At 52.6% G+C, this 25130-nt stretch overlaps 2 protein-coding genes across 4 annotated transcripts in view; both read left to right on the forward strand.

Annotated features, from left to right (window-relative positions):
* Positions 1-15345, forward strand: part of Atp13a1 (ATPase 13A1) — an 18127-nt gene extending 2782 nt beyond the window's left edge. Inside the window, exons 2-26 of the mRNA XM_008824461.3 lie at positions 543-632; positions 749-939; positions 3734-3806; positions 4005-4160; positions 4239-4308; positions 4390-4496; positions 4889-5018; positions 5119-5174; positions 5581-5707; positions 5778-5915; positions 6002-6122; positions 6538-6695; positions 6990-7165; positions 7238-7348; positions 8236-8361; positions 9256-9364; positions 10613-10812; positions 10893-10989; positions 12649-12809; positions 12879-12993; positions 13133-13329; positions 14313-14455; positions 14597-14708; positions 14791-14934; positions 15014-15345. Coding sequence (XP_008822683.1) covers positions 543-632; positions 749-939; positions 3734-3806; positions 4005-4160; positions 4239-4308; positions 4390-4496; positions 4889-5018; positions 5119-5174; positions 5581-5707; positions 5778-5915; positions 6002-6122; positions 6538-6695; positions 6990-7165; positions 7238-7348; positions 8236-8361; positions 9256-9364; positions 10613-10812; positions 10893-10989; positions 12649-12809; positions 12879-12993; positions 13133-13329; positions 14313-14455; positions 14597-14708; positions 14791-14934; positions 15014-15124 — 3219 coding nt within the window. The 3' untranslated portion in view covers positions 15125-15345. The remainder of the gene's footprint in view (positions 1-542; positions 633-748; positions 940-3733; positions 3807-4004; positions 4161-4238; positions 4309-4389; positions 4497-4888; positions 5019-5118; positions 5175-5580; positions 5708-5777; positions 5916-6001; positions 6123-6537; positions 6696-6989; positions 7166-7237; positions 7349-8235; positions 8362-9255; positions 9365-10612; positions 10813-10892; positions 10990-12648; positions 12810-12878; positions 12994-13132; positions 13330-14312; positions 14456-14596; positions 14709-14790; positions 14935-15013) is intronic.
* Positions 15346-17653: 2308 nt separating this feature from the next.
* The window catches only part of Gmip (GEM interacting protein), a 14898-nt gene continuing 7421 nt past the window's right edge, over positions 17654-25130 (forward strand). Inside the window, exons 1-14 of one of the 3 annotated variants that reach the window (XM_029559336.1) lie at positions 17654-17781; positions 18246-18521; positions 18667-18749; positions 19517-19592; positions 19682-19739; positions 20044-20169; positions 20260-20324; positions 20420-20527; positions 23037-23117; positions 23202-23372; positions 23452-23589; positions 23870-24066; positions 24415-24521; positions 24603-24683. In XM_029559336.1, the coding sequence (XP_029415196.1) occupies positions 18462-18521; positions 18667-18749; positions 19517-19592; positions 19682-19739; positions 20044-20169; positions 20260-20324; positions 20420-20527; positions 23037-23117; positions 23202-23372; positions 23452-23589; positions 23870-24066; positions 24415-24521; positions 24603-24683 (1351 nt within the window). In that variant the 5' untranslated portion in view covers positions 17654-17781; positions 18246-18461. Of the gene's footprint in view, positions 17782-17838; positions 18522-18666; positions 18752-19516; positions 19593-19681; positions 19740-20043; positions 20170-20259; positions 20325-20419; positions 20528-23036; positions 23118-23201; positions 23373-23451; positions 23590-23869; positions 24067-24414; positions 24522-24602; positions 24684-25130 lie in introns of those variants that run through there. The other 2 variants (XM_008824463.2, XM_029559335.1) reach the window with 2 other exon arrangements.

Consider the following 25130-nt stretch of genomic DNA (forward strand, 5'->3'; position numbering starts at 1 on the left):
CCTAGAACTCACTATGTAGACCAAGCTGGCCTTGAACTCACAGAGATCCACCTGCCTCTGCCTCCTGACTGCTGGGATTAAAGGCGTGTGCCACCATGCCCGGCCATCTCAGTGTTTTAAGTTTATGATTTTTGTCTTGGGCCACATTCATAGCTGTCTTTGGCTGCGATATGCCCTTAGGCTGCAGGTTGTATACACCGGATACGAAGACCCTTGGCTAGGACACATCTGAATGTGAGCTAACATCCCTAACAGTGAACCAGAGTGGCAGGACTTGGCTCACATGAATGGAAGGCAAGCTAGACGTTAAGTTTGGTCCTTCTCATTTGAGTTCATGTCCAGAATCTTGAATGGCAAATGCTCCCTCTGACGCCAGCTTTGTGGTTAGAGACCAGTGGCCCAGTAGGGAGTAAGCTAGCACTGGAGCCTAGTAACATGTTGGGATCACCCTGTGGAACTGCTGTGTCCACACTGATTTGCCTCTGTGAGGACTGGATCTGTGGGTTGAGAAGGGCTCAGTAACAATCCTTTGCTTCTGATAGGAGTATGACCCTGGCAGAGCAACCTTCGTGAAGGTGGTGCCAACCCCCAACAATGGCTCCACTGAGCTAGTGGCCCTGCATCGGGACAAGGTAGGTAGGGATGGCCTTCTGGGTACCCAGAACTGGGGCTTGTATGGGATTCCTGAGCACTAATATTCCTCCAGGTCAGGGGGCTTCTGCTATAATAAACACACCTCCCACCCCAGGGTGAAGATGGACCAGAGGTGCTGTCCTTCGAATTCCAGAAGATCAAATATTCCTATGATGCTCTGGAGAAAAAGCAGTTCATCCCAGTGGCCTTCCCTGTGGGGAATGCCTTCTCCTTCTATCAGAGCAACAGAGGGTTCCAGGAAGACTCGGAGATCCGAGCTGCAGAGAAGAAGTTTGGGAGCAACAAGTGAGTCCCTGCCTTCTCTGTGGTCCCTTTGTTGTTGTCTTGCTCTGCTCCTGGCCTAGCAGTGGGACAGAGGGCCCCTCTTTTTAGCCCAAAATACCAGATGACTATGACACCAATTGAGAAACCTGCTCTACTCTAGTTTCCACCAACTTGTCGGTTGACAGGGTCCTTAGAGGCCTGCAACCTCGGATCCTGTGCTCTGATAGAGACCCTGTGTGGGTAGCTTGTCCTGTCCTCAGTGACCATTCAACATTTGTTTTGTGGTTGTTTCTGTGTGTGTGTGTGTGTGTGTGTGTGTGTGTGTGTGTACACATACACATATATGGAGGCCAGAGATCAACCCCAGGTGTCATTCCCTTGGTTTTTAAAACAGGGTCTCTTGCCAGGCATGGTGGCACACGCCTGTAGTCCTAGCACTTGGGAGGCAGAGGCAGATGGATCTCTGTGAGTTCAAGGCAAGCCTGGTCTACGTAGTGAGTTCCAGGACAGCTGGGGCTACAGGGAGACCCTGCTTCAAAAAGGCAAAAAACAAAAAAACAAAACAACAGGGTCTCACTGAATAGGAGCTCACTGAGACAGGCTAGGCTTGCTAGTGACCCCAGGCTCCTCCTCTGCTGTCCCAGCGCTGTGTTCACAAGTACATGCCACCCCACCTGACTCTTTTTCACGGTGTCTGGGGATTGTACTCAGGCCCTCATGCTTACCAGGCAAGCATTTACTGACTTGAGCAATCTTTCCAACCTCCTGTGTCTTGGTTTTAGATTCCCTCTTGAAACTTCTGTTCTGCCATTAATGCTCATACACATCTCTGCATATGAGAAATGATGATGAGGAGCTGTCAGTAGGGTTGGAGGGCAACTTGGTGATTGGGTGCTTCCCTAACAGGCTCGAGTAGATTCTATTGCCAGCATTGCAAAAAGAAAAAACAAAACAAAAGGAACGCATTGATGCCTCTTCTTTTACACTTGGGTAGGATGACAGACACTTTCTCCTTTAATCTTCACTAAAACTGCAGATGGTGATGTGCAACTGGTGGGGGGAGGCAGCCCAAAGCTGGGCATCACACCCAATTATTTAGCATCAGAACCGCCAGTGGTGCTCACACATGCTAGACTTGAACCTTGCTGCTGAGCCAGCTGCCCTGGAAGTTCTTTCCTGACTCAGTTGCTTTTCAGGAAATGTGGCTATTTATCACAGGATCCATTTCATGTCAAATTAGGACTGTTCACCACTCTCTGACCCTGTGTTGGCCACAGTAATGTTCTAGACAGACTTGCTGTTACTGTGGTTTGTTTGTTTAACTTTTTACCTTCTTGGGATCCTTCTGTGGTTTCCTTTTCTCAAATCCCACCATGCCTGAGGAGGTCTGAGAAAGCCCTTGCATTTCAAGAGCAGAACAAATACCTTTGCTGAGTCAGATTGGGTGACCACATGCTGCAGGCGACATTCTGGGGACAAGCTACTTGACTGCTTGGGCTTATTCAGAAAACCATAAGAAAATCCCAGGGCAGGCAAGATGGCTTAGCAGGTAAAGGCCCTTGTAGCCAAGCCTGATGACCAACTTGAGTTCTATCCCCAGGATCCACGGGTAGAAGGAAAGAGAGAAACAATTCCTGCAGGTTGTCCTCTGATCCCCTACCACACACACCATGGCACATGCATGCCTCTAGCCTCCATGCACACAAAAGAAAAAAAAAAGTTAAAACAAAAAAACAGCCAGGTGCGGCAGCATGCTTCTTGAATCCTAGCAATCAGGAGATAGAAGCAGGTGGATCTCTGCACATCTAATCCAGTATGGTCCACATAGCAAGTTCTAGGTCAACCAGGGCTATATAGTGAAAGTGTCTTTAAAAAAAAAAAAAAAAAGCCGGGTATAGTGGTGCATGCCTGTAGTCCCAGCACTTGGGAGAGCTCTGTGAGTTTGAAGCCAATCTAGTCTACATAGTGAGTTCTAAGCTAGACCAGGCTATATGGTAAAACCTCGTTTCAAAAAGAGAGAGAAAAGGGGCTGGAGAGATGGCTCAGCAGTTAAGAGCACTGACTGCTCTTGCAGAGGACCCACCCACATGGTGGCTACGAACCATCCTTAACTCCAGTTCCAGGGGAATCCGAAGCCCTCTTATGACCTCCGCGGCATTGCACGACACAGGTGCACTCACATACATGCAGGCAATACACTCATACACATAAAATAAAAATAAATATTTCTTTTTAAAAAAGAGAGGGGAAAAAAAAAAGAAAATCACAATTCCTGGGCTGGGGACTAGTGCTCACCTAGCATGCACAAGGCCCTAGGTTCGATCCCCAGCATAACATGAACCTGTTTGATGGTGCACACCTGTAATCCCAGCACTCAGAAAGTGGAGGCAGGAGTTCAGGGTTGTCCTTGGCTATGTAGGGAGTTTAAGAGGCCTGGACTACACCTCTTTAGGTTAAAAAAAAAAAAATCTTGGTTCCAGTGAGGGTTGTGCTCTGCCTTAGTATCCCCTCCTTTTGGGGAATCTAACTAGTAACAGTCACCAGGGCACCCCTTCTTCACCAGATGCTTTTGTCCTGTTGCTGCATCACCAACCAAATTACAGGCTTCTTATCTTGGGCAGGCAGCCATGGGAAGGCTCTGCAGAGTAGGGGCTATACATTGTCAGCTGGCCTGTGCCTGACCACCAGCCTCCCAGTTTGGGTCCCCTGTGTCTTCAAGGAGTCTGTAGTACCCCCAGGTAGAAGTGCCAAGGGCAGGATCTCCATTCCTTCAGCCTCATGCAGGAATATGACATGGGGGTGTGGTCTCTTACAGAGCTGAGATGGTGGTACCTGACTTCTCTGAGCTTTTCAAGGAGAGAGCCACGGCCCCCTTCTTCGTGTTTCAGGTAACACAGTGACTCTGACTCTGGCCATTGCACCATTTCTCCATGGAGCTTTTATAGCCAGAGCAAGTCTGGCTGGCACCTCTAAACCTCAGAGCTCCTCTCTGTCCATGTGGGTCAGGTCCTATATCCCTCTGGTGTCTGCTTGGGCTCCTGAGCACAGGATAAGTGGACAAGGCATGATAGGCTGTTGTTCCACAGGTGTTCTGTGTGGGGCTCTGGTGCCTGGATGAGTACTGGTACTACAGTGTCTTTACCCTGTCCATGCTGGTGGCTTTTGAGGCTTCACTGGTACAGCAGCAGATGCGGAACATGTCTGAGATCCGCAAGATGGGCAACAAGCCCCACATGATCCAGGTACACACAGTAGTCCTGGTGGGGATGGGGGACCTCCCATGTTCTGTGCTGACTCACATTCCCCACCTGCACCCCCAGGTCTACCGTAGCCGCAAGTGGAGGCCCATTGCCAGTGATGAGATTGTTCCTGGGGACATTGTGTCCATTGGTGAGGCAAGATTCTCTTATAGCCTTCACATGGGAGCCACCACATCACCCTGTGGCCAATCCTCCTGCTTGCACCCCACAGGCCGTTCCCCCCAGGATAACCTGGTGCCGTGCGATGTGCTGTTGCTGCGGGGCCGGTGCATTGTGGATGAGGCCATGCTCACCGGGGAGTCAGTGCCACAGATGAAGGTGATGGGGTGGGGTCTTGAGACCACTGAAGTATGTCAATTCACAATTCATGAAGGAATATGTGGAGCCAGTGGCCAGGCAGGTCCTGCCAGACAAAGGTGGAGGAGGCAGGTAGCCTTGAGTTAGCATCATAGATGTGGGGAAACCAGGTAGAGAGAACCCAGGATATGCATGTAGGGTACATCCAGCTGGGATGGGCAGAGAGAAACCAGGAGGAGGTGTGCCATGGGGGTGGCAACTCTGCAAGTCCCTTGATGAGGAAGCACCTGCCAAGGGGTGGGTGGGATTTTCTGGGCCACACAGGGAGCCCCTAGGGTCTAGCATTCCAGAGACAAAGACAGCAGGGTGGCCCAGGTGGGGCTGTCATCCATATCCGATGTCTCCTCTTTCAGGAGCCCATTGAGGATCTGAGCCCAGACCGAGTCCTGGACCTACAAGCCGATGCTCGGCTGCATGTCATCTTTGGGGGCACCAAGGTGGTGCAGCACATCCCCCCACAGAAGGCCACCACAGGCCTGAAGCGTAGGTGCCTCAAGGGTGTCTGGGGTATTGCATGCCTGCTGTAGCACGAAGAAAGCAGGACAGTGGCTTGCTAATGACACCATTCTGTTTGTCTCCTTAGCGGTTGACAATGGATGTGTGGCCTATGTCCTTCGGACTGGATTTAACACATCCCAGGTAAGCCCTCGACAGTGTGGGGAGGGTTGGCAAGGTGGCTACTTTCATTCATCCCAGTGCTTTCCAACAACATTCAGCACAGGCCTGAGGCACCAGTAGACACATGCCCAAGGTAGATTGGCTGTAATCACCCCAGAACTGAGGTGCTCTAGTAAATGCCACAGGACTCTACCTAGTAGGGTGACAGGAAGCCTTATTTCCTCCATCTTCCTTGCCTTCTCTGTGCCTGGCCTTCTTAACTCTTGGTTAAGTTGCACCCATCCATCCCCAAAGCTGGTTCATGGTCTCAAGCAGGCATTACTGGGATTTCTAGAAAGAACCCATCTCAGTGCTTTTAGGGAGGGGAGACCACTGTCTTCCACACACCTCCCTCCCAGGAAAGACCTGTGTCCCTCTGTCCCTGCAGGGCAAGCTGCTGCGCACCATTCTCTTTGGGGTGAAGAGGGTGACCGCAAACAACCTGGAGACCTTCATCTTCATCCTCTTCCTTCTGATATTTGCCATCGCAGCGGCTGCCTATGTGTGGATTGAAGGTAAGCGCTGAGACTGCTCCTGCTCCTCCGCCCCACCCCCACCCCAGGTTGGCAGGCCTTGTCTCCACAGGGACCAAGGACCCCAGCCGGAACCGATACAAGCTCTTTCTGGAGTGTACTCTCATCCTCACCTCGGTGGTGCCCCCTGAGCTACCCATTGAGCTGTCTCTGGCTGTCAATACCTCCCTCATCGCCCTGGCAAAGCTCTGTGAGTACTGAGTAATTGGTGGGGCCTGGCATGGAACAGACGAGAACCTAGAGAGAACCCCCCTGACCTTAGCTCCATACCCCCAGACATGTATTGCACAGAGCCCTTCCGGATCCCCTTTGCCGGCAAAGTCGAGGTGTGCTGCTTTGACAAGACGGGGACTTTAACCAGTGACAGTCTGGTGGTGCGTGGTGTGGCAGGGCTGAGGTGAGCATCAAAGACCTTGGGCCTTAGGCCCAGCAAACAGACCCAAACTCAACCCAAGCATCCATGTGAAGCCCTACCTCCAAGGTTTGATTCCAGAGGTTCCACATGGTCTTCAGGTTCCACATGGTCTTCAGCATGAGTAGCGGTGGGAATATGGAGATCAATTCAGGCCCAGAGTAGCCAGCCAAGGCCTGTAGTCCACCTGCTATGTGGGCCCATGTACCATGTGTGATCCGTCAGGGAAGGGGGGGTGGCTCTCCTAGAGGCTGATATGGGTCTCATGAGACAATAACATACATTGAGTACTGAGGGATGGTCCCTGGTAGCACTCACTAAAGGTTCCCAGGTCCCTTCTCTTGTAAAGATGCAGCTCCAACTTTGTCTACCATATAACCAGCCATCTCCATCCCTGCAGAGATGGGAAGGAGGTGACCCCCGTATCCAACATCCCCATAGAAACACACCGGGCTTTAGCCTCCTGCCACTCACTCATGCAGCTGGATGATGGCACCCTGGTGGGTGACCCTTTGGAGAAGGCCATGCTGACAGCTGTGGACTGGACACTAACCAAAGGTGAGGGGCTGGCACCTCAGGCCTGGAGAGGGTAGCCTCTCTGCCCTTAGCAGGTGGGCCCATGATAGTGACATTCCTGCAGGCTAGTGCACACAGGCCCACCTCAGACCCAGTGTCCCCTTAGGTCGGTGTCCAGCTTACCTTGGCAGAGGCTGCAGTATTGTGGTCCTCAGTACCTACTATGGCGTGGCAGTGCCCTGGGGGGCAGTGGGACAGGGAGGCTGGGGCAAAGGCAGGGGCTTGGCTGCCTCTCTGGAGCGAAGCCCCTCAGGACTCGTACTTATTTGTTTCCAGATGAGAAAGTATTCCCCCGAAGTATTAAAACTCAGGGGCTGAAAATTCACCAGCGCTTTCATTTTGCCAGTGCCCTAAAGCGAATGTCCGTGCTCGCCTCCTATGAGAAGCTTGGCTCCACCGACCTCTGCTACATCGCAGCCGTGAAGGGGGCCCCTGAAACCCTGCACTCCATGGTGAGCCAGCCCCAGCCCAGGGGTAGGGGACAGGTGGGGAGCAAGTGGTGATTTCCCCTGTGTTCCCTGCAGTTTTCCCAGTGCCCACCTGATTACCATCACATTCACACTGAGATCTCTCGAGAAGGAGCTCGCGTACTGGCCCTGGGGTACAAGGAACTGGGGCACCTCACACACCAGCAGGTAAGGACCTCCATTGCCCCTTACCACCCCACTGCACCAGTGGAAGTGAGTTCAGTTTCATGTCACCACCCAACTGCCATCTTTGGGGACCCCAGGTGGTACTCAGTTCCCAGGCTCCACTTCCTGCCTCTGCTCTGGCATGTCCTGGGCACCCCTCAGGGAAGGCCAGGAAGTATCTTAGAGTTCACCATCCTAGCTTCTACCCTGGTACCTAGTGGCCAAAAGGCCTTAGGTCTTATTGAATCCATGGCTCCCCCCGTATCCCTCCATCCATCACCATGACCCATCCCTCTTCAATCTTCCCCTACCTCCCACATCTCAGCCCTTTGACCTTCCTTCTTAGCCCTCATTCAATCTGCTCACACCCTGACAGCCTGGACTGCAAAGCCTGCTGCAAACCTCTGGTCCTAGCCTCTGTACTCTGGTCCTCCTGCACTGTGCCTACCTCACACCTGGGCAGAAGATCCCTGCTTCCCCTGAGGCTGTGCACCCCCCCAATCCTGTCCACCCTGTAACCCACTTTACTCATGTTGCTATGGCTTCTGTGATTCTTTCACCTGCCTCCCCTGAACCTTGTGGGCTCCCCTAACCTCAGTGACCCAGGAACTGAGCCAGAGTGTTCTGTGTCCATAGCTACAAGGTTTTAGACACACTTGGGTCTAGACCCCAGCATCAGTGCCTGATCTCATCCCTCATCTTACCTAGCATGTGTCCTACTTCCCCTCCTGACCATGACACATTCTTCTTGGGAGACAGGCCCTCCCTTCCCCGCAGCACCATCACATGTGCTTATCATCCACAGGGTGGCTCTAGTTCCTGAGGCACACATACCTTCCTGTCCCTGGTGGGAGGAACAGATAGTGAAGGCACTTTGTGTTTGTTCACAGGCCAGAGAGGTCAAGCGGGAGGCCCTGGAGTGCAGCCTCAAGTTTGTGGGCTTCATCGTGGTCTCCTGTCCACTCAAGGCCGATTCCAAGGCTGTGATCCGAGAGATCCAGAACGCATCGCACCGGGTATGGGCAAATTGAGAATTTGGAGCAGAGGTGGGGATGTGGCAGCAAGTTTCAGCCAGCCTCAGGTCTCAGCAGGAAGGAGACTGCAGATTTTAAGCCAGGTGCAGGTGTAGCTGGCACACTCAGAGCTGGGCAGAGGATGCTCTGTGACACGACCCCTCATGTGACAATGTAACCTCCTTAGACCTTCTGTGGCTGTGAAAAAGAGGAGGCAGAGGCCAGGGCTGACGGATGTGGAGGGCCAGACTTGTCCTGGTGAGCAGTTTCAGAGAGAGGTGACTCTAGGGCAGGCAGATGACACTAATTCCCATGAGACCCTCAGAGATCATGGCCTACTCCCTCTTCTGGTCACTGGACTGTTCCTGTACTGGCTGGTACCAGCCCAGAGAGCTGACAGCAGGGGCCAATTCTTCTTTTTTGTTTCTTTTGGGTTTTTTGTTTTTTTTTTAAGTCTTTTTGCGAAAGGGTCTCCCTGTAGCTCCAGCTGGCCTGGAACTCGATATGTAGAATGTAGAATGTAGAGCAGGATGGCCTCTTAACTCACAGAGATCCACCTGCTTCTGCCTCCCAAGTGCTGGGATTAAAGGTGTGCATCACCACACCTGACAGGAGGACTGATTCTTTATGTCATAAGTAAAAGCAATAAGCTGGATATGATGATATTCCTGTCACCCTAACACTTGGGAAGTGGGAGGCAGGAGGATCAGGAGTTCGAGGCCAGCCTTGGCTACATAGTGAGCACAAGATATGAGATTCTGTCTCAAAAAAGTAAAATGTGGGCGGACATGGTGGGTAGACTAAGGTCTCCAGTAGAGGCCTTAGAGGGAGGTGTGAGACTAGGTAGGAATCTGCCCACAAAGCCCACCCTGGTAAGCCCTGGCCACTGTCCTTTAGGTGGTCATGATCACAGGGGACAACCCGCTCACCGCCTGCCATGTGGCCCAGGAGCTGCACTTCATTGACAAGGCCCACACACTCATCCTGCATCCTCCCTTGGAGAAAGGTGAGGTGTGATGCCTGGGATGGAGGGGTCGGGAGGAGGCCCTATTCCAGGATCACTGTGTGGGCAGTGTGGTATTCGGGCAGCCATTGGTTCACAAGTCTGTTGTGTTTGTTAACAATGGGCCTCCTGTGCACTTCAAGGCTGAGGCACTCCTGCCTTATCCTCAGCTACCTTAGGCCCTGCAGTTACTCCTGTGCCATCTCTGTCCCAAGCCCAGGAACTGCTGGGCCCCCAACACCTATTGAGAGCACTGCCTGCACAGCATTGGGCATGGCATGTGTTACCACATCTGACCCTCTGCCCCATCCTGCACTATAGGCAGTTTATCCTGCCCACTGTGGAGGAGGAAGCCAACTACTGAGCCTGCTGTTAGAGCCCTGCTTTGTAAACAAGGAGGCTGGGGCTCGGAAGTAAGCCTACTCAGCCAGGCTTGTCAGCCCAGCACTTGGGAGACTGAGGCAGGAGGATCCCTGTGAGTTCAGGCTAGCCTGAGCTCCACAGTGGCCAGCTTATATGTACACTCTGAGACCTGCTCACAGAACCCTCCTTGCAAAATTAAGTGAGCCCACTTCTTGCTCAGGTCACTTGATATCACTCAGTGCAGAGCTGCAGAGTGGAAGGTACTGGATATACCCAGCCAGGTCAGCTTCTGTGCTGCCTTTCAGAGGATTGATTCTACCCTCTGCTGCGGGTTCCAGGTCTCCTTCCAATCCAGCCCTGTGTGCTAGGCTCTTCTTGGACCTAAGGGTTGTAGACAAGTGGCCCCAAGGGGACAATCAGAACTGTTGCTTGATGGGAAGGCCAAGCAGGATGACTACACTCCCATCTGAGACAGTCTAAGGTGGGAGGTCAGTATGGGGTATGCTGATGGGCCACCCTCCACCAGTTTGGTCCTGGGTCACTGAAGAAGTAAAAGCTGGTGTCTTGGGGCTTAGCATAAGAGGAAGCCTGAACCTAGGAGGGCAGGAGTTCAGGTTGGCAGTGGGGGTAAGATTTTTAGATGAAGGGACAAGTGTCAGGCACCTTCCATGGGGTGAGGGTGGCTTAACTTTGGTAACCAGGCCACCTGTGCTTGCATCTAGCCCCATCATAGCACGCAGCTTGGGCTCCAAGTTCTCAGTTTCCCTACCTATACCTGAGGGTTCTGCAGATATTCCCTGTGGAATGCCCAGAGCAGACCTAGGCTCTGGGTGAGGCTATGGTATCAGCCCAGGAGCCCCCAGCCCTGACCCTGGATGTGACCTACAGGCCAGCTATGCGAGTGGCGCTCCATTGATGGCAGCATTGTGCTGCCACTGGCCCCAGATTCCCCCAAGCATCTGGCCCTGGAGCATGCACTGTGCCTCACGGGTGATGGCTTGGCCCACCTGCAGACTGCAGATCCCCAGCAGCTGCTCCGCCTCATCCCTCATGTACAGGTGTTCGCCCGCGTGGCACCCAAGCAAAAGGTGTGTGCAAGACCCTGGGGTTGGGCACTGGGGCCCTTACTGGTGGCAGCAGCCTCACTCATCCTGTCTCATCCATGCAGGAGTTTGTCATCACCAGCCTGAAGGAGCTGGGCTATGTGACCCTCATGTGTGGAGATGGCACCAACGATGTGGGTGCACTGAAGCACGCCGATGTGGGTGAGCTTTAACAGCTGGGAGCTGTGCCCCCTGGTATAGGGACAGCTCACTACAAGAAAGGCATATTTGGTCCTGTTGCTCAGGAGCAGTCAGGGGAATTGATTCCTTTTTCTTTTTTTTAAATGTGTACGAGTGTATTTCCTGCATGTATGTGAGCGCACCCATGTTGTGCAGTGCCATGGAGGTCAGAAGAGGGCATCAGATTCCCCTGGAACTAGAGTTAAGAATGGTTTGTAGCTGCCATGTGGGTGCTAGGAATCGAGCCCGGGTCCTCTGCAAAGTGGCATTGATTCTTATGATGGTGCCTGGGGCATGAGATCTCTTGCCTAGAATTCCTCCCAGTGACAGACTAAGGGCATGGCTCAATGGTAGAGCTCTTGCCTTAAATCCCCTAATGAGGGGGATGGTGACATTATATATTTATTTATCTAATTTTTTGAGACAGGATCTCACTGTGAAGCCCCGGCTGGCCTGGAATTTGCTTTGTAGACCAGGCTGGCCTTGAACTCACAGATATCTGCTTCTGCCTCATGAGTGCTGGGATTAAAGGTGAGGGCCACCATGCCTGATTGGGGTGTGTGTGTGTGTGTGTGTATGCGTGTTTGTTTGTTTTAAATGATTGTTTTGTTTTTTGGTCTTTTTGAGACAGGGTCTCCCCGTAGCTCCAGCTGGCCTGGAACTTGATAAGTAGGCCAGGCTGGCCTGGAACTCACAGAGATCCACCTACCTCTGCTTCCAGAGTGCTGGGATTAAAGGGGTGTGCCACCATGCCCAGCTTTTCGTTTTTTTAGGCAGGGGGGATTAGTTATTTTTTTATGTATGTGAATGTATTGCCTGCATGTGTGAAAGTGCACCCATGTCGTGCAGTGCCTACAAAGGTCAAGGGGGTATCCAATCCCCTGGAACTGAGGGACAATTGTTAGATGCCATGTGAGTACTAGGTGTGTGTGTGTGTGTGTGTGTGTGTGTGTGTGTGTTTAAAGAATTATTCTCCTTAGTATTATAAGTTACTTTGGATGCTAGTGGAGTTTTTTGGTTTGTTTGTTTTTTGGTTTTTTTTAATTTATTTATTTTTTGGTCTTTTTGAGACAGGGTCTCCCTGTAGCCCCAGCTGGCCTGGAACTCACTATGTAGACCAGGCTGGCCTTGTACTCACAGATGTGCCTACTGCATCCTGCACCTGTATGGTTTTTGACCCATCTGGTCCTGCGTCTTTTCCATATGACTTGTGGATTTTTCTTTTTTTTTTTTTTTTTTTAATCCGCTTTCTTTTTTTTTCAAATTTATTATTACCGTGTATATGTATGTGCATGACACAGCTGTAAAGGTCAGAGGACCTTTGTAGAGTTGGTTCTCTCCTTTCACCTTCACATGTGTTCTTAGTGCTCAGACACAAGTTACCAGACATGTGTTGCAAGCAACTTTACCTGCTGAGCCATTTAATAGCTCAGGATTGTGTTAAGTAGTTTGTGGAAAGCAAGGTGGTCAGCCTTGAAGGGCGCCATAGGGCAGTCAGGTGAAATTGGGAGTTCTAAGAACTGCTGGACAGATCAGGGAACAGTGGCTCTTAGACTGGAGTCCATCTCTGCAACAGCACACTATGGAGCTGCTTCTGGGCCCGGGGCTGCCTCCCATCACCCCCTCCCGATACCTTCCCAGGTGTAGCACTCCTAGCTAATGCCCCTGAGCGGGTTGTAGAGCGGCGACGACGGCCAAGGGACAGCCCAGTCCTGAGCAACAGTGGTCCCAGAGTCTCCTCAAGGTCAAGCAAACAGAAGTCAGCACTCCTGCCCGCTGAGGATCCACCAGCCTCCCATAGGGTGAGTATCAAAAGCAGAGATGGCCACACCCCCGCTTGCCAGGGCTGATCTCTGCTGCCCACCCCACAGGACCGCTTGAGCCAGGTGTTGCGGGACCTCGAGGATGAGAGCACCCCCATTGTGAAACTGGGGGATGCCAGCATTGCAGCACCCTTCACCTCCAAGCTCTCCTCCATCCAGTGCAGTGAGTCCTGGCACCCAGCCCTGCCCTGTCTGGAGCCACACTCACCCAGACCCTGCCCCCTCATGCTAGAGACATGCCTACATTCACCCACTTGTTTGCCTGCCCAGTGCCCCACTCACTCCTGCCCTGCCCCCCACAGTCTGCCACGTGATCAAGCAGGGCCGCTGCACACTGGTCACCACGCTACAGATGTTCAAGATCCTGGCCCTCAACGCTCTAATCCTGGCCTACAGCCAGAGCGTCCTCTACCTGGAAGGTGTCAAATTCAGTGACTTTCAGGCCACCCTGCAGGGGCTGCTGCTGGCCGGCTGCTTCCTCTTCATTTCCCGCTCCAAGGTGGGCCTTCAACTGTCATGGGCCAGCTGTCACAGGCAGTCCCAACAGCCCCTGGGTTGGAACAGACAGGGACCCAGGGCCCAGAGGTGGGAGCCTCCTCAGGACCGCATAAGACATGCTTGGGTCTGGCCAGGCCGGCTGCCAGTGGCATAACTTGGGGTCCACCACCATCTGTGAGCTGGGAGTTCAGGCCGGTCCTAGCCACACAGGCAGTGAAACAGTGACAGAGCAAACAGGACATGCAGTGCCATGAGAGAAAAAAAAGTGGGCCACAGGCTTCAGGGCCTCACGGACAGCCAGGAGGCCTCCTGAAGAAAGGGAGCTGAGGCAGACAGGAGCTCAGCACAGGGTCTCTGATGTGCCCACAGGCCAAGGGGTATATGTCAGCTTCCTGTCAGTGACAACCCCTCACAGAACAAACCCCTCACAGAACAACTTGAACTGAAAGATTCATTTTGACTGGGGATTTTAGAGTTTCAGGCCATATTCTGGGCCTGTGGTGGAACAGGGCTGTTCCCCATATGGCAACCAGGAAGCCCTGGCTGTGGAGGGGCCAAAAGAGGTAGGCTTGGGATGGGGGAAAGTGCTCAAGGCTGTACTCCCTTTATGCTGGCCCCATCTCCTAAGCTTTGTCAGACCTCACTCTAGGGATGAGAGAATCTAGTCACTTCCCAAAGGCCTACCTCAACCTCTTGCTCTGGGGACAATTTCAGTTCGTGTCTTTACAGGACACTTAAGATCCCATGAAGGTGAGAAGCCACTGGACTGGGCCAAGCACCCTCCCCTGGTGGGTGTGGGGGTGTGCTTGGATCTGTCCTGGTGCCTTGGGAGCAGAAAGGTTAAGTCTGCTTCCTGTTGGAGACCAGTATAGCCTCTGCAACCTCAGGATTGGGATCCATAAGCCCTGAGTAGGGAGGAGCGTTACTTCACTGCCTGCTGAGTAAGCAAGCTGGCCCTGACCTTCCCTAACTCCTATTCCATAGCCCCTCAAGACCCTCTCCCGAGAACGGCCCCTGCCCAACATCTTCAACCTATACACCATCCTCACAGTGATGCTACAGTTCTCTGTGCACTTCCTGAGCCTTGTCTACCTGTACCAAGAAGCCCAGGCCCGGAGCCCTGAGAAGTAAGTGAGGCCCCAGCAGGAGGTGGGAGGAGGGAAGGAGGGCAGGGGCAGCACACCAGGCACTGGCTCCTGCATCAGGACAGCAGGGAGCCACAGAGTGCTTAAGCAGAAAAGGTGCTGACACCCATATGTCCCCCACAGGCAGGAGCAGTTTGTAGACCTGTACAAAGAGTTTGAACCAAGCCTGGTCAACAGCACCGTGTACATCATGGCCATGGCTATGCAGATGGCCACCTTCGCCATCAACTACAAGGTGAGGCCTTGTATACCTGACCATGCCATATTTGGCCACCCCTCTACTCAGCCTGCCCTAGACAGCCTTCTTGTCCCCACAGGGCCCACCCTTCATGGAGAGCCTCCCTGAGAACAAGCCACTGGTGTGGAGTCTGGCAGTGTCCCTTCTGGCCATCATTGGCCTGCTCCTTGGCTCCTCACCTGACTTCAACAGCCAGTTTGGCCTTGTGGACATTCCTGTGGAGGTGAGTGGACTTGCATGGTGATCCCAGGACTCAGCCTGGCCAGACCACTGGACCAACTCACCTGTCTCCTCCCTGGCAGTTCAAGCTGGTCATCGGCCAGGTTCTGGCCTTGGACTTCTGCCTGGCACTCCTGGCTGACCGAATCCTACAGTTCTTCTTGGGAACCCCGAAGCTGAAAGTGCCTTCCTGAGACGATGGTGCTGGTACCCACCACTCATCCTGGCTGCCGTTGGCTGGGAGCCGTCGGTGTTCCCCCAGGAGGGAACACTGCCCCATCCCCACAGTGAGGCAGCAACCCTGCCTCACTCTTGGAAGACTGAGCTGGGACCCTTGGGGGCATCTGCTGGTCTGGCTACCGGAACCAGCCCCGGGCCAGCACCTTTGGTAAATAAATCAGCATCTGTGATTTTATGAAGTCTGGCTCTACCTGTCTGTGCCACATAGGGGCCTTGGGATTTGGAGGGGTCGAGTGGTCACTGAGGAAGGGCCTGGTACCACCACAGGCCCAGGGAAGACAGCGACATCTCATTGGGCATTCACTTCATAGGCCAAACCCTGAGCTGGGGACCTCATATTTCCTTTTTTCCTTTCTTTTCTTTGTCTTTTTGAGACAGGGTCTCCCTGTACCCCCAGCTGGCCTGGAACTCACTATGTAGACCAGGCTGGCCTGGAACTCAGAGAGATCTGCCTGCCTCTGCCTCCCAGGTGCTGGCTAGGATTAAAGGCGTGCACCACCATGCCCGGCAATATTTTATTTGTTATTTTTATTTTATGTGTATTCCTGTATTGCCTGTGTGTAGGTAAGTACGCCCATGTCATGCAATGCCCTCGGAGGACAGAAGAGGCTGTCGGATCCCCTGGAACTGGAGTTAAAGACAGTTGTTAGCTGCCATGTAGGTGCTGGGATTTGAACCCGGGTCTTCTGCCAGAACAATCAGTGTTCTTATCCGCCGAGCCATCTCTCCAGCCCCTATTTATTATTTTTATTTTATGTGTATGAATGTTGTGCCTGCATGTATGTAAGTGCACTTGTGTTTGCAATGCCCATGGAGGACAGAAGAGGGCGGCGGATCCCCTGGAACTGGAGTTAAAGACAGTTGTTAGCTGCCATGTGGGTGCTGGGATTCTAACCTGGTCTTCTGCAAGAACAGTCAGTGTTCTTAACTGCTGAGCCATCTCTCCAGCCCAGGGAACCTCATATTTTCTATTGTCACCCCTTATATTTCAGCGGCTTGTTCTTCATCTTACACATCAGATGCTGGGAGAAGGCTAACAGTATGCCTTCCTCAGTACTGTCATAGAGACATGGAACACAGTCCCTGCAGTCATGGACACTCAGAGTCCTACGCCGTAGACCAGCAGGCTCCACTGGCTGGGACCCTCAGCCATAATGGGACCCAGGACACCGAAGAAACTCAAACTTTGCACAGTGAACCACCAGTCAGGGATTTCTTGCCTTCCAGGGAGCCAAAGACTTCAGGAAGTCAAGCTCTCCATGCACTTTATAGAAGTTTTGTTTCAGTTGTTTTGAGAGAGGGTCTCACTGTGTGGCCCAGGCTGGCTGGCAACTTGCCTGTCTCAGCCCAGGGACTACTAAGTGACATGAGCCACCACACCCAGCTATAAAATTTTTATTCCCAGACAGAAACTGCAGTGTTGGGTGTGGTGCCTCAAAGGCCCTAACCCACCCCTTTCCTCCAAGGGGACTCACACTCTATCCTCTGTACCTCTTTGTTCTCTCCATCACTCACTTGTAACAGTGTGACCAGAGAGGTCAGTGTTCTTACCCACTCCTAAGGACACTGGCCATACTACAAGGAAACTGCCTCAAGAGCCTTGGGAAGCAGAAGCAGGCAGATCTCAATTAAGCCAGCCTGCTATACATAGCAAGTTCCAGGCCAACTGAGGCTACAGGTCTCAAAAAGACCACTAAAGAGAAATAAAGAGCTGGGGCTGGAGAGATGGCTCGGTAGCACTGGCTGTCCTTGCAGAGGACCGAGGTTCAGTTTCCAGCAATCACCCTATTCCCAGCACCCACCTGGCCGCTAATAACCAGTCTGTAACTCCAGTTCGAGGGAATTCTACGCCTTCTTTACACTTGTACACATAAAAATATTTTTAAAACATTTTATTTAATATTTTTATTTTCTGTGTATGAGTGTATCACCTGTATGTATGTGAGTGCACCCGTGTCGTGCAATGCTGCGGAGGTCAGAAGAGGGCTTCCGATTCCCCTGGAACTGGAGTTAAGGACGGTTCATAGCCGCCACGTGGGTGCTGGGAATCGAACCTGCGTCCTTTGCAAGAGCAGTCAGTGCTCTTAACCGCTGAGCCATCTCTCCAGCCCCATAAAAATATTTTTCTTTAGAAAAAAAGAAAGAAAAAAAGCCTGAGGCAGCTTTGAAGGTCACAGAACTTCGGGCTTCAGGCTGCTGCAGTCATCAGAACATCATTTCTCCACAAGGGCGGCCACAGATACAGAAGACCTCTGGGCAGGGTTTCTGAGCAAGGAAGGTTCTGGGCAGGCACTACAGGACGGGAGAGAGTGGTACCCCGGCCTTGGGTGGGCGCAAAAATCTACAAAAGGGACCCCTTTCCGGGCTGGTCAACCCAGCGATAGCCGCGGGTGGCAGGGTGGGAGTTTGATTGCGGCTTCCGGATTGAGGGGCGTGCCCGTGTTGGGGGCGGGGCTTTGGTGGGCGGGGAGACGCTGAACCCAGGCGGCGGAGGCAGGAAATCAGAGCTGGTCCCCGGCGGCGCGCAGCCTGGTCCTAGTCCTAGCTCAGCCGCGCCCGCCCCCCACCCCGTGTCCCCCCCACAGCCTCGCCATGGATGCCGCAGAGCCAGGTAGGAGTGTGAGGACCGAGGAACCTCTCCCACCACCGCCCCTCACCTAAACCGGGGAGCCGCACCTGTCCCTCTACTGGACAGCCAGGAGCGGAATTCCGGCAAGGGAATGACGCGAGGGACTCCGCGCACCTTGGAGACCCTCGAAGCGCGCAGGGCGCACGACGCCAGCCCCCCTCCCGACCCCTCAATCGCCCTGCGGAGCTGTCACCCCGGATGCCTGGGGGAGGGGGCCCAGGAAGGGGAAGTGGCCGCTTCTGCTTCTGATTATGCTGTGGATGGGGGCAGGGTGTCACGGCCGGGATTCCCGCAGGGCATCCCAGGGGCGTCAGGCCAGGGGGCGGCGGCAGAAGTGTGGCAAGATCCGGCTCGTGTTTCCGGCTTTTTGTCTCTGTTGTATGTCGAGTGTCATTCAGTCCTGTCCCTCGTGGTTTCAACCGTCCCCGTGTGTGTTTATGCCGCAGGCTGGGTGCCTGTCCGTCCCACGTGTGTTCCCATCTGTCTGCCTTGGGGTCCATGTGGCTCCATTGTCAAGCCGGCCCTCTGCTCCGGGATACTGTGGCAGCTGCATCCGCGCGTCTGTTTTCTTGCTTTGCTTCTGGGCCCGCGCCTGTGTGGGTGTCTGCGACTGTGAGCCGCTGCCTCTCTGATTGTGCCTGGGTCCATCTGTCTGGCCTGAGATGGTTCCACCGAAGCCCACTGTCCCATCCCACACTAGTCTTGGACCAGAACTCATTCAGGTCTCTGAGTCTCTGTTTCTGTCCTTCGTTATCCTCCCACCTCTACTTGAGAGTGGTTGAGGTGCCGATTGCTCTGCCACTTGCGTGGGTGGATGGAGGCATCGGTTGGCCCATGTTTTCTTACACTTCCCTTTCCCGTCCCCAGGACTCCCTCCAGCTCCGGAAAGCAGGAAGAGATACAGTGACATCTTCCAGAGTCTGGACAACCTCGAGATATCACTGGGGAACGTGTGAGTCTGAGCCTGGGTCACCCACATCTGGCCAGGATCCCCAAGGCCCTGAGTGCCACCTCACATCTGGACACTGATTTCTATCTGCTGAGTCTAACATAGGAGTCTCCCAAACACCTGTGCCCTTGGAAGTTTTGGATACACGGGTGTTTTGGGTCTATCTCAAACCTGATCCTGAGACACCCCCCACCCCACCCCCATATCTTTGTGATCCCTTAAAATGACTGAAATAGCTAAAATCCCACTCTGCTAGCCCCTGAGTTACCTAAAGCCCTTTATGTTTTTTTCTCATCTTGTTTTTTGAAAACATGATTTCACCTGAGGATGGAGACGTGGCTGAGTTGTAGAGCAGGTATATAGCATTCACAAGACCCAGCATTCAATCCCACCTGCATCACAAAAGGAAAAATGGTAGAATGCTTGCCTGACATACACAAAGCCAGGGATTCCATCCCCAGCACCAGATATAGTAGGACATGACGGTAATCCCAGCACTTGGGAAGTGGAGGCAGAATCAGGCCATTAGAGTGAGTTGGAAGCCAGCTTCATATACATAAGATCCTGTCTCAAACAAACAACAAAACAAAAGACTACCTCAACTGATTCCCCTCAAATCCTCAGACCTCCCCTTCTAGATCACATATAATATCAAAGGCTGTACCCCCTCCCTCCCCCTCAACTGTTGTATTGTCCTCAGGACTCCTCCCCATCACAGGACAGTCTGGGTAGAAATGGCTTCCTGACACCCTTATTCCCCTGCCCCAGGACCTTTGAGCCCCTGGCTGGAGACATTATATTTACAGAAGACCTGGAACCTGACAAGGCTGCCACAGCCTCCGTGGTGAGTAGAGATGTCGGGGACAGGGAAAGGGACCTCAGTGAGGCAGAGGTCTTTCCTTGTTTGCTCCTGAATGCTGTCTCTCCCCACAGACCAATGAAGCCAGCCGCTGGAATGACCCCTCCCTAGAGGGTCCTGTACCCCTCACAGGTAGGTGGTGGGGTCTGGGATTTTGAGGCAAGGATGGGGACGAGGACTCCTTCACGGAGTCATCTTGGACCCCATACTTTGCCAGATGTAGGGGACACAGTAGGACCCACAGTAGGTCCATGCCCCTGACCTGAAAGCTACTCCAGCCTGAATAGAGAATCCATAAAATTACAGTGGTGACGGTGATCCCAAAGGAGCTTTAGGGAGCCATAAACAGAACAGAAGCTGCTGGTCTGGCCTGGGGATTCAAGGAAGGCTTCCACAGAAGGGCAGGCAGGTTCAGGGATTCACTTGTCTATCCCAGGGGAAGAACTAGACTTGCGACTCATTAGGACTAAAGGGGGTGTGGATGCCGCCCTGGAGTATGCCAAGACATGGAGCCGCTATGCCAAGGAGCTGCTGGCCTGGACAGACAAAAGAGCCAGCTATGGTGAGGCCTCCTCCTGCCCAGCCCCTAACTCCAGGCAGGACACAAACCCAACTGCCTGCAGACCCTCTCGTCTCTCCCTCTAACCATTAGAGCTCGAGTTCACTAAAAACATCATGAAGATCGCGGAGGCAGGCAAGGTGTCCATCCACCAGCAGGTACTGTGACCAGCCCTCCCCAGACCTCAACCTCCTCCCTAGGTCCTCCAATCCTGTCTCCTCAGATCCTGAGTCAGTCTTTCATTCTACCCCAGAGCCAAATGCCACTCCAGTACATCTACACCTTATTTCTGGAGCATGACCTTAACCTGGGAGCCCTGGCCATGGAGACAGTGACCCAGCAGAAGAGAGACTACTACCAGGTGAGGCTGCCCTGACCCCCCCAGGAGGAAGTCCACTGCAGTCTCACTAAGGAGGAAACTGAAGCCCAGAGCTGCTCAGGAACTTACCCAAGGTTATTCTGTAGAGAGTCAACCTGACTTCCTATGAGATTGCAAAACAAAAAAAAAAACCGGTGCTTTTATTATTTGAGAGGAGGGACATGAGGATGCCAGGGAAGTGCTGTATCAGTGGGGCTACATCCCCAGCCCTCAATCTTCTTTTAAATTCTTCAACTTAGAAATATTGATATCAAGCCTGGTGTGGTGGTGCATGCCTTTAACTCCAGCATCCAAGAGGCAGAGGCAGGTGGAAATCTGTGAGGGCCAGCCTGATCTACATAGTGAGTTTGGGCCAGCTAGGGTCTCTCTCTCTCTCTCTCTCTCTCTCTCTCTCTCTCTCTCTCTCTCTCTGTCTCTCTCTCTCCGTCTCTCTCTCTCTCTCTCTGACTCAAGTTCGATTCACATAAAGATGGAAGAAGAGAACCAACTCCATAATGTTGTCCTCTGATCACCATGCAGCACCATGCACACGTGTGTGTCCTCCCCCAAATAATAAATAAATAGGGCTGGGCATGGTGGTGCACGCCTTTAATCCCAGCACTTAGGAGGGAGAGGCAGGTGGATCCCTGTGAGTTTGAGGCCAGCCTGGTCTACATAGTGAGTTCCAGACCAGCCAGGGCTGCTTAAGCAAGACTGTCTCAAATCCCCACCATCAAAAAAAACCCAAAACACACACACACATATATGTATACTTTGAAAAAAATTCTGGTTTCAGGGCTGGAGATATAACTCAGTGGTAGAGTGCCTAGCTAGCATGTACAAGGCCCTGGTTTCAGTCACCTGTAGCAAAAAAAATAAAATAGTGGGCCAGCAAGATGGCTCAGTAGGTAAAAGGTACTTACCACCAAGGCCGGATACCTGAGTTTGATCTCTGGGACCCTACATAATGGAAAAAGAAAACTGACTCCCAAAACACATGCCAAACATAAGCATACACACACATACACAATAAATAGATAAAAATTTAATAGAAAATTTAGAAGGGGGGCTGGAGAGATGGCTCAGCTGTTAAGAGTGCATACTGCTCTTATAGAGGACCTAAGTTTGGTTCCCAGTCTTAGGAATAGGAGGGTTTTTTTTTTTTTTTTTTTTTGGTCTTTTTGAGACTGTCTCCCTATAGCCCCAACTGGCCTGAAGTTACTATGTAGATCAGGCTGGCCTTAAACTCAGAGATCCGTCTGTCTCTGCCTCCCAAGTGCTGGGACTACAGGCGTGTGCCACCACGCCCGGCTATGGAGGGTTTTTTTGTTTTTTTTTTTGTCTTTTTGAGACAGGGTCTCCCTGTAGCCCCAGCTGTCCTGGAACTCATTATGTAGACCAGGCTGGCCTTGAACTCACAGAGATCCGTCTGTCTCTGCCTCCCAAGTGCTGGGACTACAGACGTGTGCCACCATGCCCGGCTGGAGGGTTTTTTTTTTTTAATTTTATTTTTATGTCTATTAGTGTTTTGCCTGCATGTATGTAAGTATACTACATGCATGTATTGCTTCACAGAGGCCAGAAGAGGATGTCGGATCCCCTGGAACTGGAGTGGGTGCTGGGTATCAAAACCGGGTCTTCCGGAAGAATAGCAAGTGTTCTTAAGCAGTGAGCCATCTCTCCGGCCTCAGGAATAGATGTTTTAAGCTGAGAATTCTCTCCTGGATTTTGCGACCAAAAATGTTAGGAATAAGAGTTAGAAAGAGGCACAGGTAGAAAAAGAAAAGAAAAAGAAAGCAACGAACCTCAATAATCCAAATTAGCCTTTGTTAATCAAAGAGGTGTGACCACTGAGCAGTGGGAGTCAGCAGTAGCCACCCCCCCACACAGCCAAGCAGCAGGGGAGTTGGGTAAAGATTTAAGGCCAGTATTTTTCCCATAAGGAAGGACTAATTTGCAGAGCAAGGTTTGTTTTTGGAGCAGAAACAGCTTTATGGTTGGGGTTTATAGAGGTCCCAGACAGACTTGTTTGCAGAGCAAGAACTGCTTTGTGTCTTGAAGTCTATAGGAGTCTCCTTTTACCCAGCACCCACACTGGGTGGCCCACAACCTCCTGTAATCAGCTCCTGAGGAATCTGATGATCCTGGCTTCTGAGCGGCACTGCACTCAGAAGCACAGACACATACACACATAATTAAAAATAATTATTAAAACCCTTATTTTAAAATTCTTTATTTAAAAAGAAATACCAACAGAGGTGTGAGGGCTGTGATCCCAAATAATAAAACTTCAGGCCATCTAGGTAACTAAGTTCTGCTCATGTACATATGCCTAGGATAAAGCAGGCCTGGTTGAAAAGACAGATTCAGGAAAGAGTTTAGGCCTTGGGAAATGGGAGGTGGAGTCCAGGGGTAGAGCCCTGGTAAGGGGGGAGGGCAGGAAGCAACAGGTGGGTGTTGCCTCCTAGTGGTCCTGACCTCTGCCTTCTCTGCCCCATCCTCTATCCCCCAGCCCCTGGCTGCCAAACGGATGGAGATTGAGAAATGGAGGAAAGAATTCAAGGAGCAGTGGCTGAAAGAGCAGAAGCGCATGGTGAGGCTCCAAGTGGGTAGGGAGGAGAGCCAAGGAGTGCTAGGCCTCTGTAGGCTGAGGGCTCACCCTCCTCTTGCTCCCCAGAACGAGGCGGTGCAGGCTCTGCGGCGGGCCCAGCTCCAGTACATTCAACGCAGTGAGGACCTGTGGGCACGTTTACAGGGGTCCCCTGAGGACCTTCCTCCCCAGGCATCTCCCGGACCCAGCAAACAGCAAGAGCGGAGAAGGCGCTCCCGGGAGGAGGCCCAAGCCAAGGTGGGGACCCAGAACCAAGACCCCCTAGCCTTTGGCCACTCTTCCCCAACTCAAACCTTCTCTGCCTCCATTTCCCCAGGCACTAGAGGCCGAAGCGCTGTACCAGGCCTGCGTTCGGGAGGCTAATGCGCGGCAACAGGACCTGGAGACCACCAAGTGGAGGATCGTGTCGCATGTGCGAAAGCTAGTGTTGCAGGGAGATGAAGTGCTTAGACGGGTAAGGTCCTCACCCCTAGCCACCCTTCATTGCACTTGGGAACCAGTGAACGCTCTTCTCCACCCTGAGCCATCCCTGAGGCCCTAGGACTTACCATCTCCACTGGGGGTGTTCAGGCCCCATCCCATAACCAAATCCCCATCCCCAGCTGACGGCCCATCAGTGACAAGGCCCACCCCTGAATCCAGACCTGGTTATAGGTAAAGGTAGGCTCCACCCCGCTCTTGCTCCGCCCCAGGTCACCCAGGTCCCGCCCTTTAGACCTTCTCCTTCCCTGCAGGTGACGCTCGCCCTCTTTGGGCTGCATAGAGCGCAGGCAGAGCGGGGACCCCGTGCCTTTTCCGCCCTGGCAGAATGTTGTGAGCCCTTTGAGCCGGGCCAGCGGTACCAGGAGTTTGTGCGGGGCCTGCAACCAGAAGCCCCTCCGCCACTACCTCCTGCCTTCTGCTTCCAGGAGTTCACGCCTGCTGGGCACAGGTGGGCCCTAGGGCTGGGATTTGCATAATCCCAGAAGTCTACCCCAAGGTTTTTACCATGTGGGTGTTGGGAACCTAAATTGGATGCTCTTATCTCCTCGTGCCTTTATTAGTAACCTAATGTGTTCCCTTAGGGTTCCTTACAGGATCCTGAGAGGCTTCTGATGGGGAGTTGTCACAGTCCCTGGGGACATTGGGGCTAGAACATTTCAATGGGCCAGGATGGTCCTGGCCACCACAGCTTTCAGGCTCATGTTCTTGGAGTTGGTATCCAGATGCCATGCCTGCCAGACATCTCCTAGGTCATTTCCCTGGGGATCAAGACCCTCAAACCCCCCTCTCCTTTCAGTTCCCCTCTGGACATAAAAAAGAAGCTCTCTGGGCCCCCAGCTCCAAGGATGGAGGAAGGTTGCTCTGAGCCCTGTCCTTGGGAGGATGCCAGCTTAGGCAGCCATGGTAAGTACAGTGAACCCTGGCGGGTGTAGGGCTGAGGCTTGGGCCAGCCTAATTGACCTTGTCCCCACCTATGGATTCCAGGCCCCACTCCAGGCAGTGATGTGGACAGTGTGGGTGGTGGCAGTGAATCCCGGTCCTTGGACTCTCCCACTTCCAGCCCAGGTAAGGATAGAACTTGCATTTCACCCCCTCCGTTGTTGTTCTTCCTCCTTCCTCTCCACCTGTTCCCACCTCTGCTTTCTGCCCTCTGTCCTCCAGCTATTAGACCAAGCACTGACCTTCAACCCCTCTGGCCTACCCTTTGGCCTCTGACCTACCACACACCCCTAACTATTTCCTCAAGTTTCTTATTTTAATTTAATATGTATGAGTATTTTGCCTGCATATATGGAAGTGCACCATGTGCATGTAATATGCTGTACCTTTGGGGGCCAGAAAAGGGCATTAGATCATTTGGAACTGGAGGTGAATGGTTGTTAGCTTCCGTATTGGTGCAAGGAACTTAATCTGGGTCTTAACTGCTGAACTATCTAGCCCCTGACCCAGTCTCTTTTTTTTATTTTTTTATTTTTTATTTATTTTTTATTTTTTTGTGCGTATGCATGTATT

This window comes from Nannospalax galili, unplaced genomic scaffold (assembly GCF_000622305.1).
Source record: "Nannospalax galili isolate Female #2095 unplaced genomic scaffold, S.galili_v1.0 scaffold529, whole genome shotgun sequence".
Lineage (NCBI taxonomy): Eukaryota > Metazoa > Chordata > Mammalia > Rodentia > Spalacidae > Nannospalax > Nannospalax galili.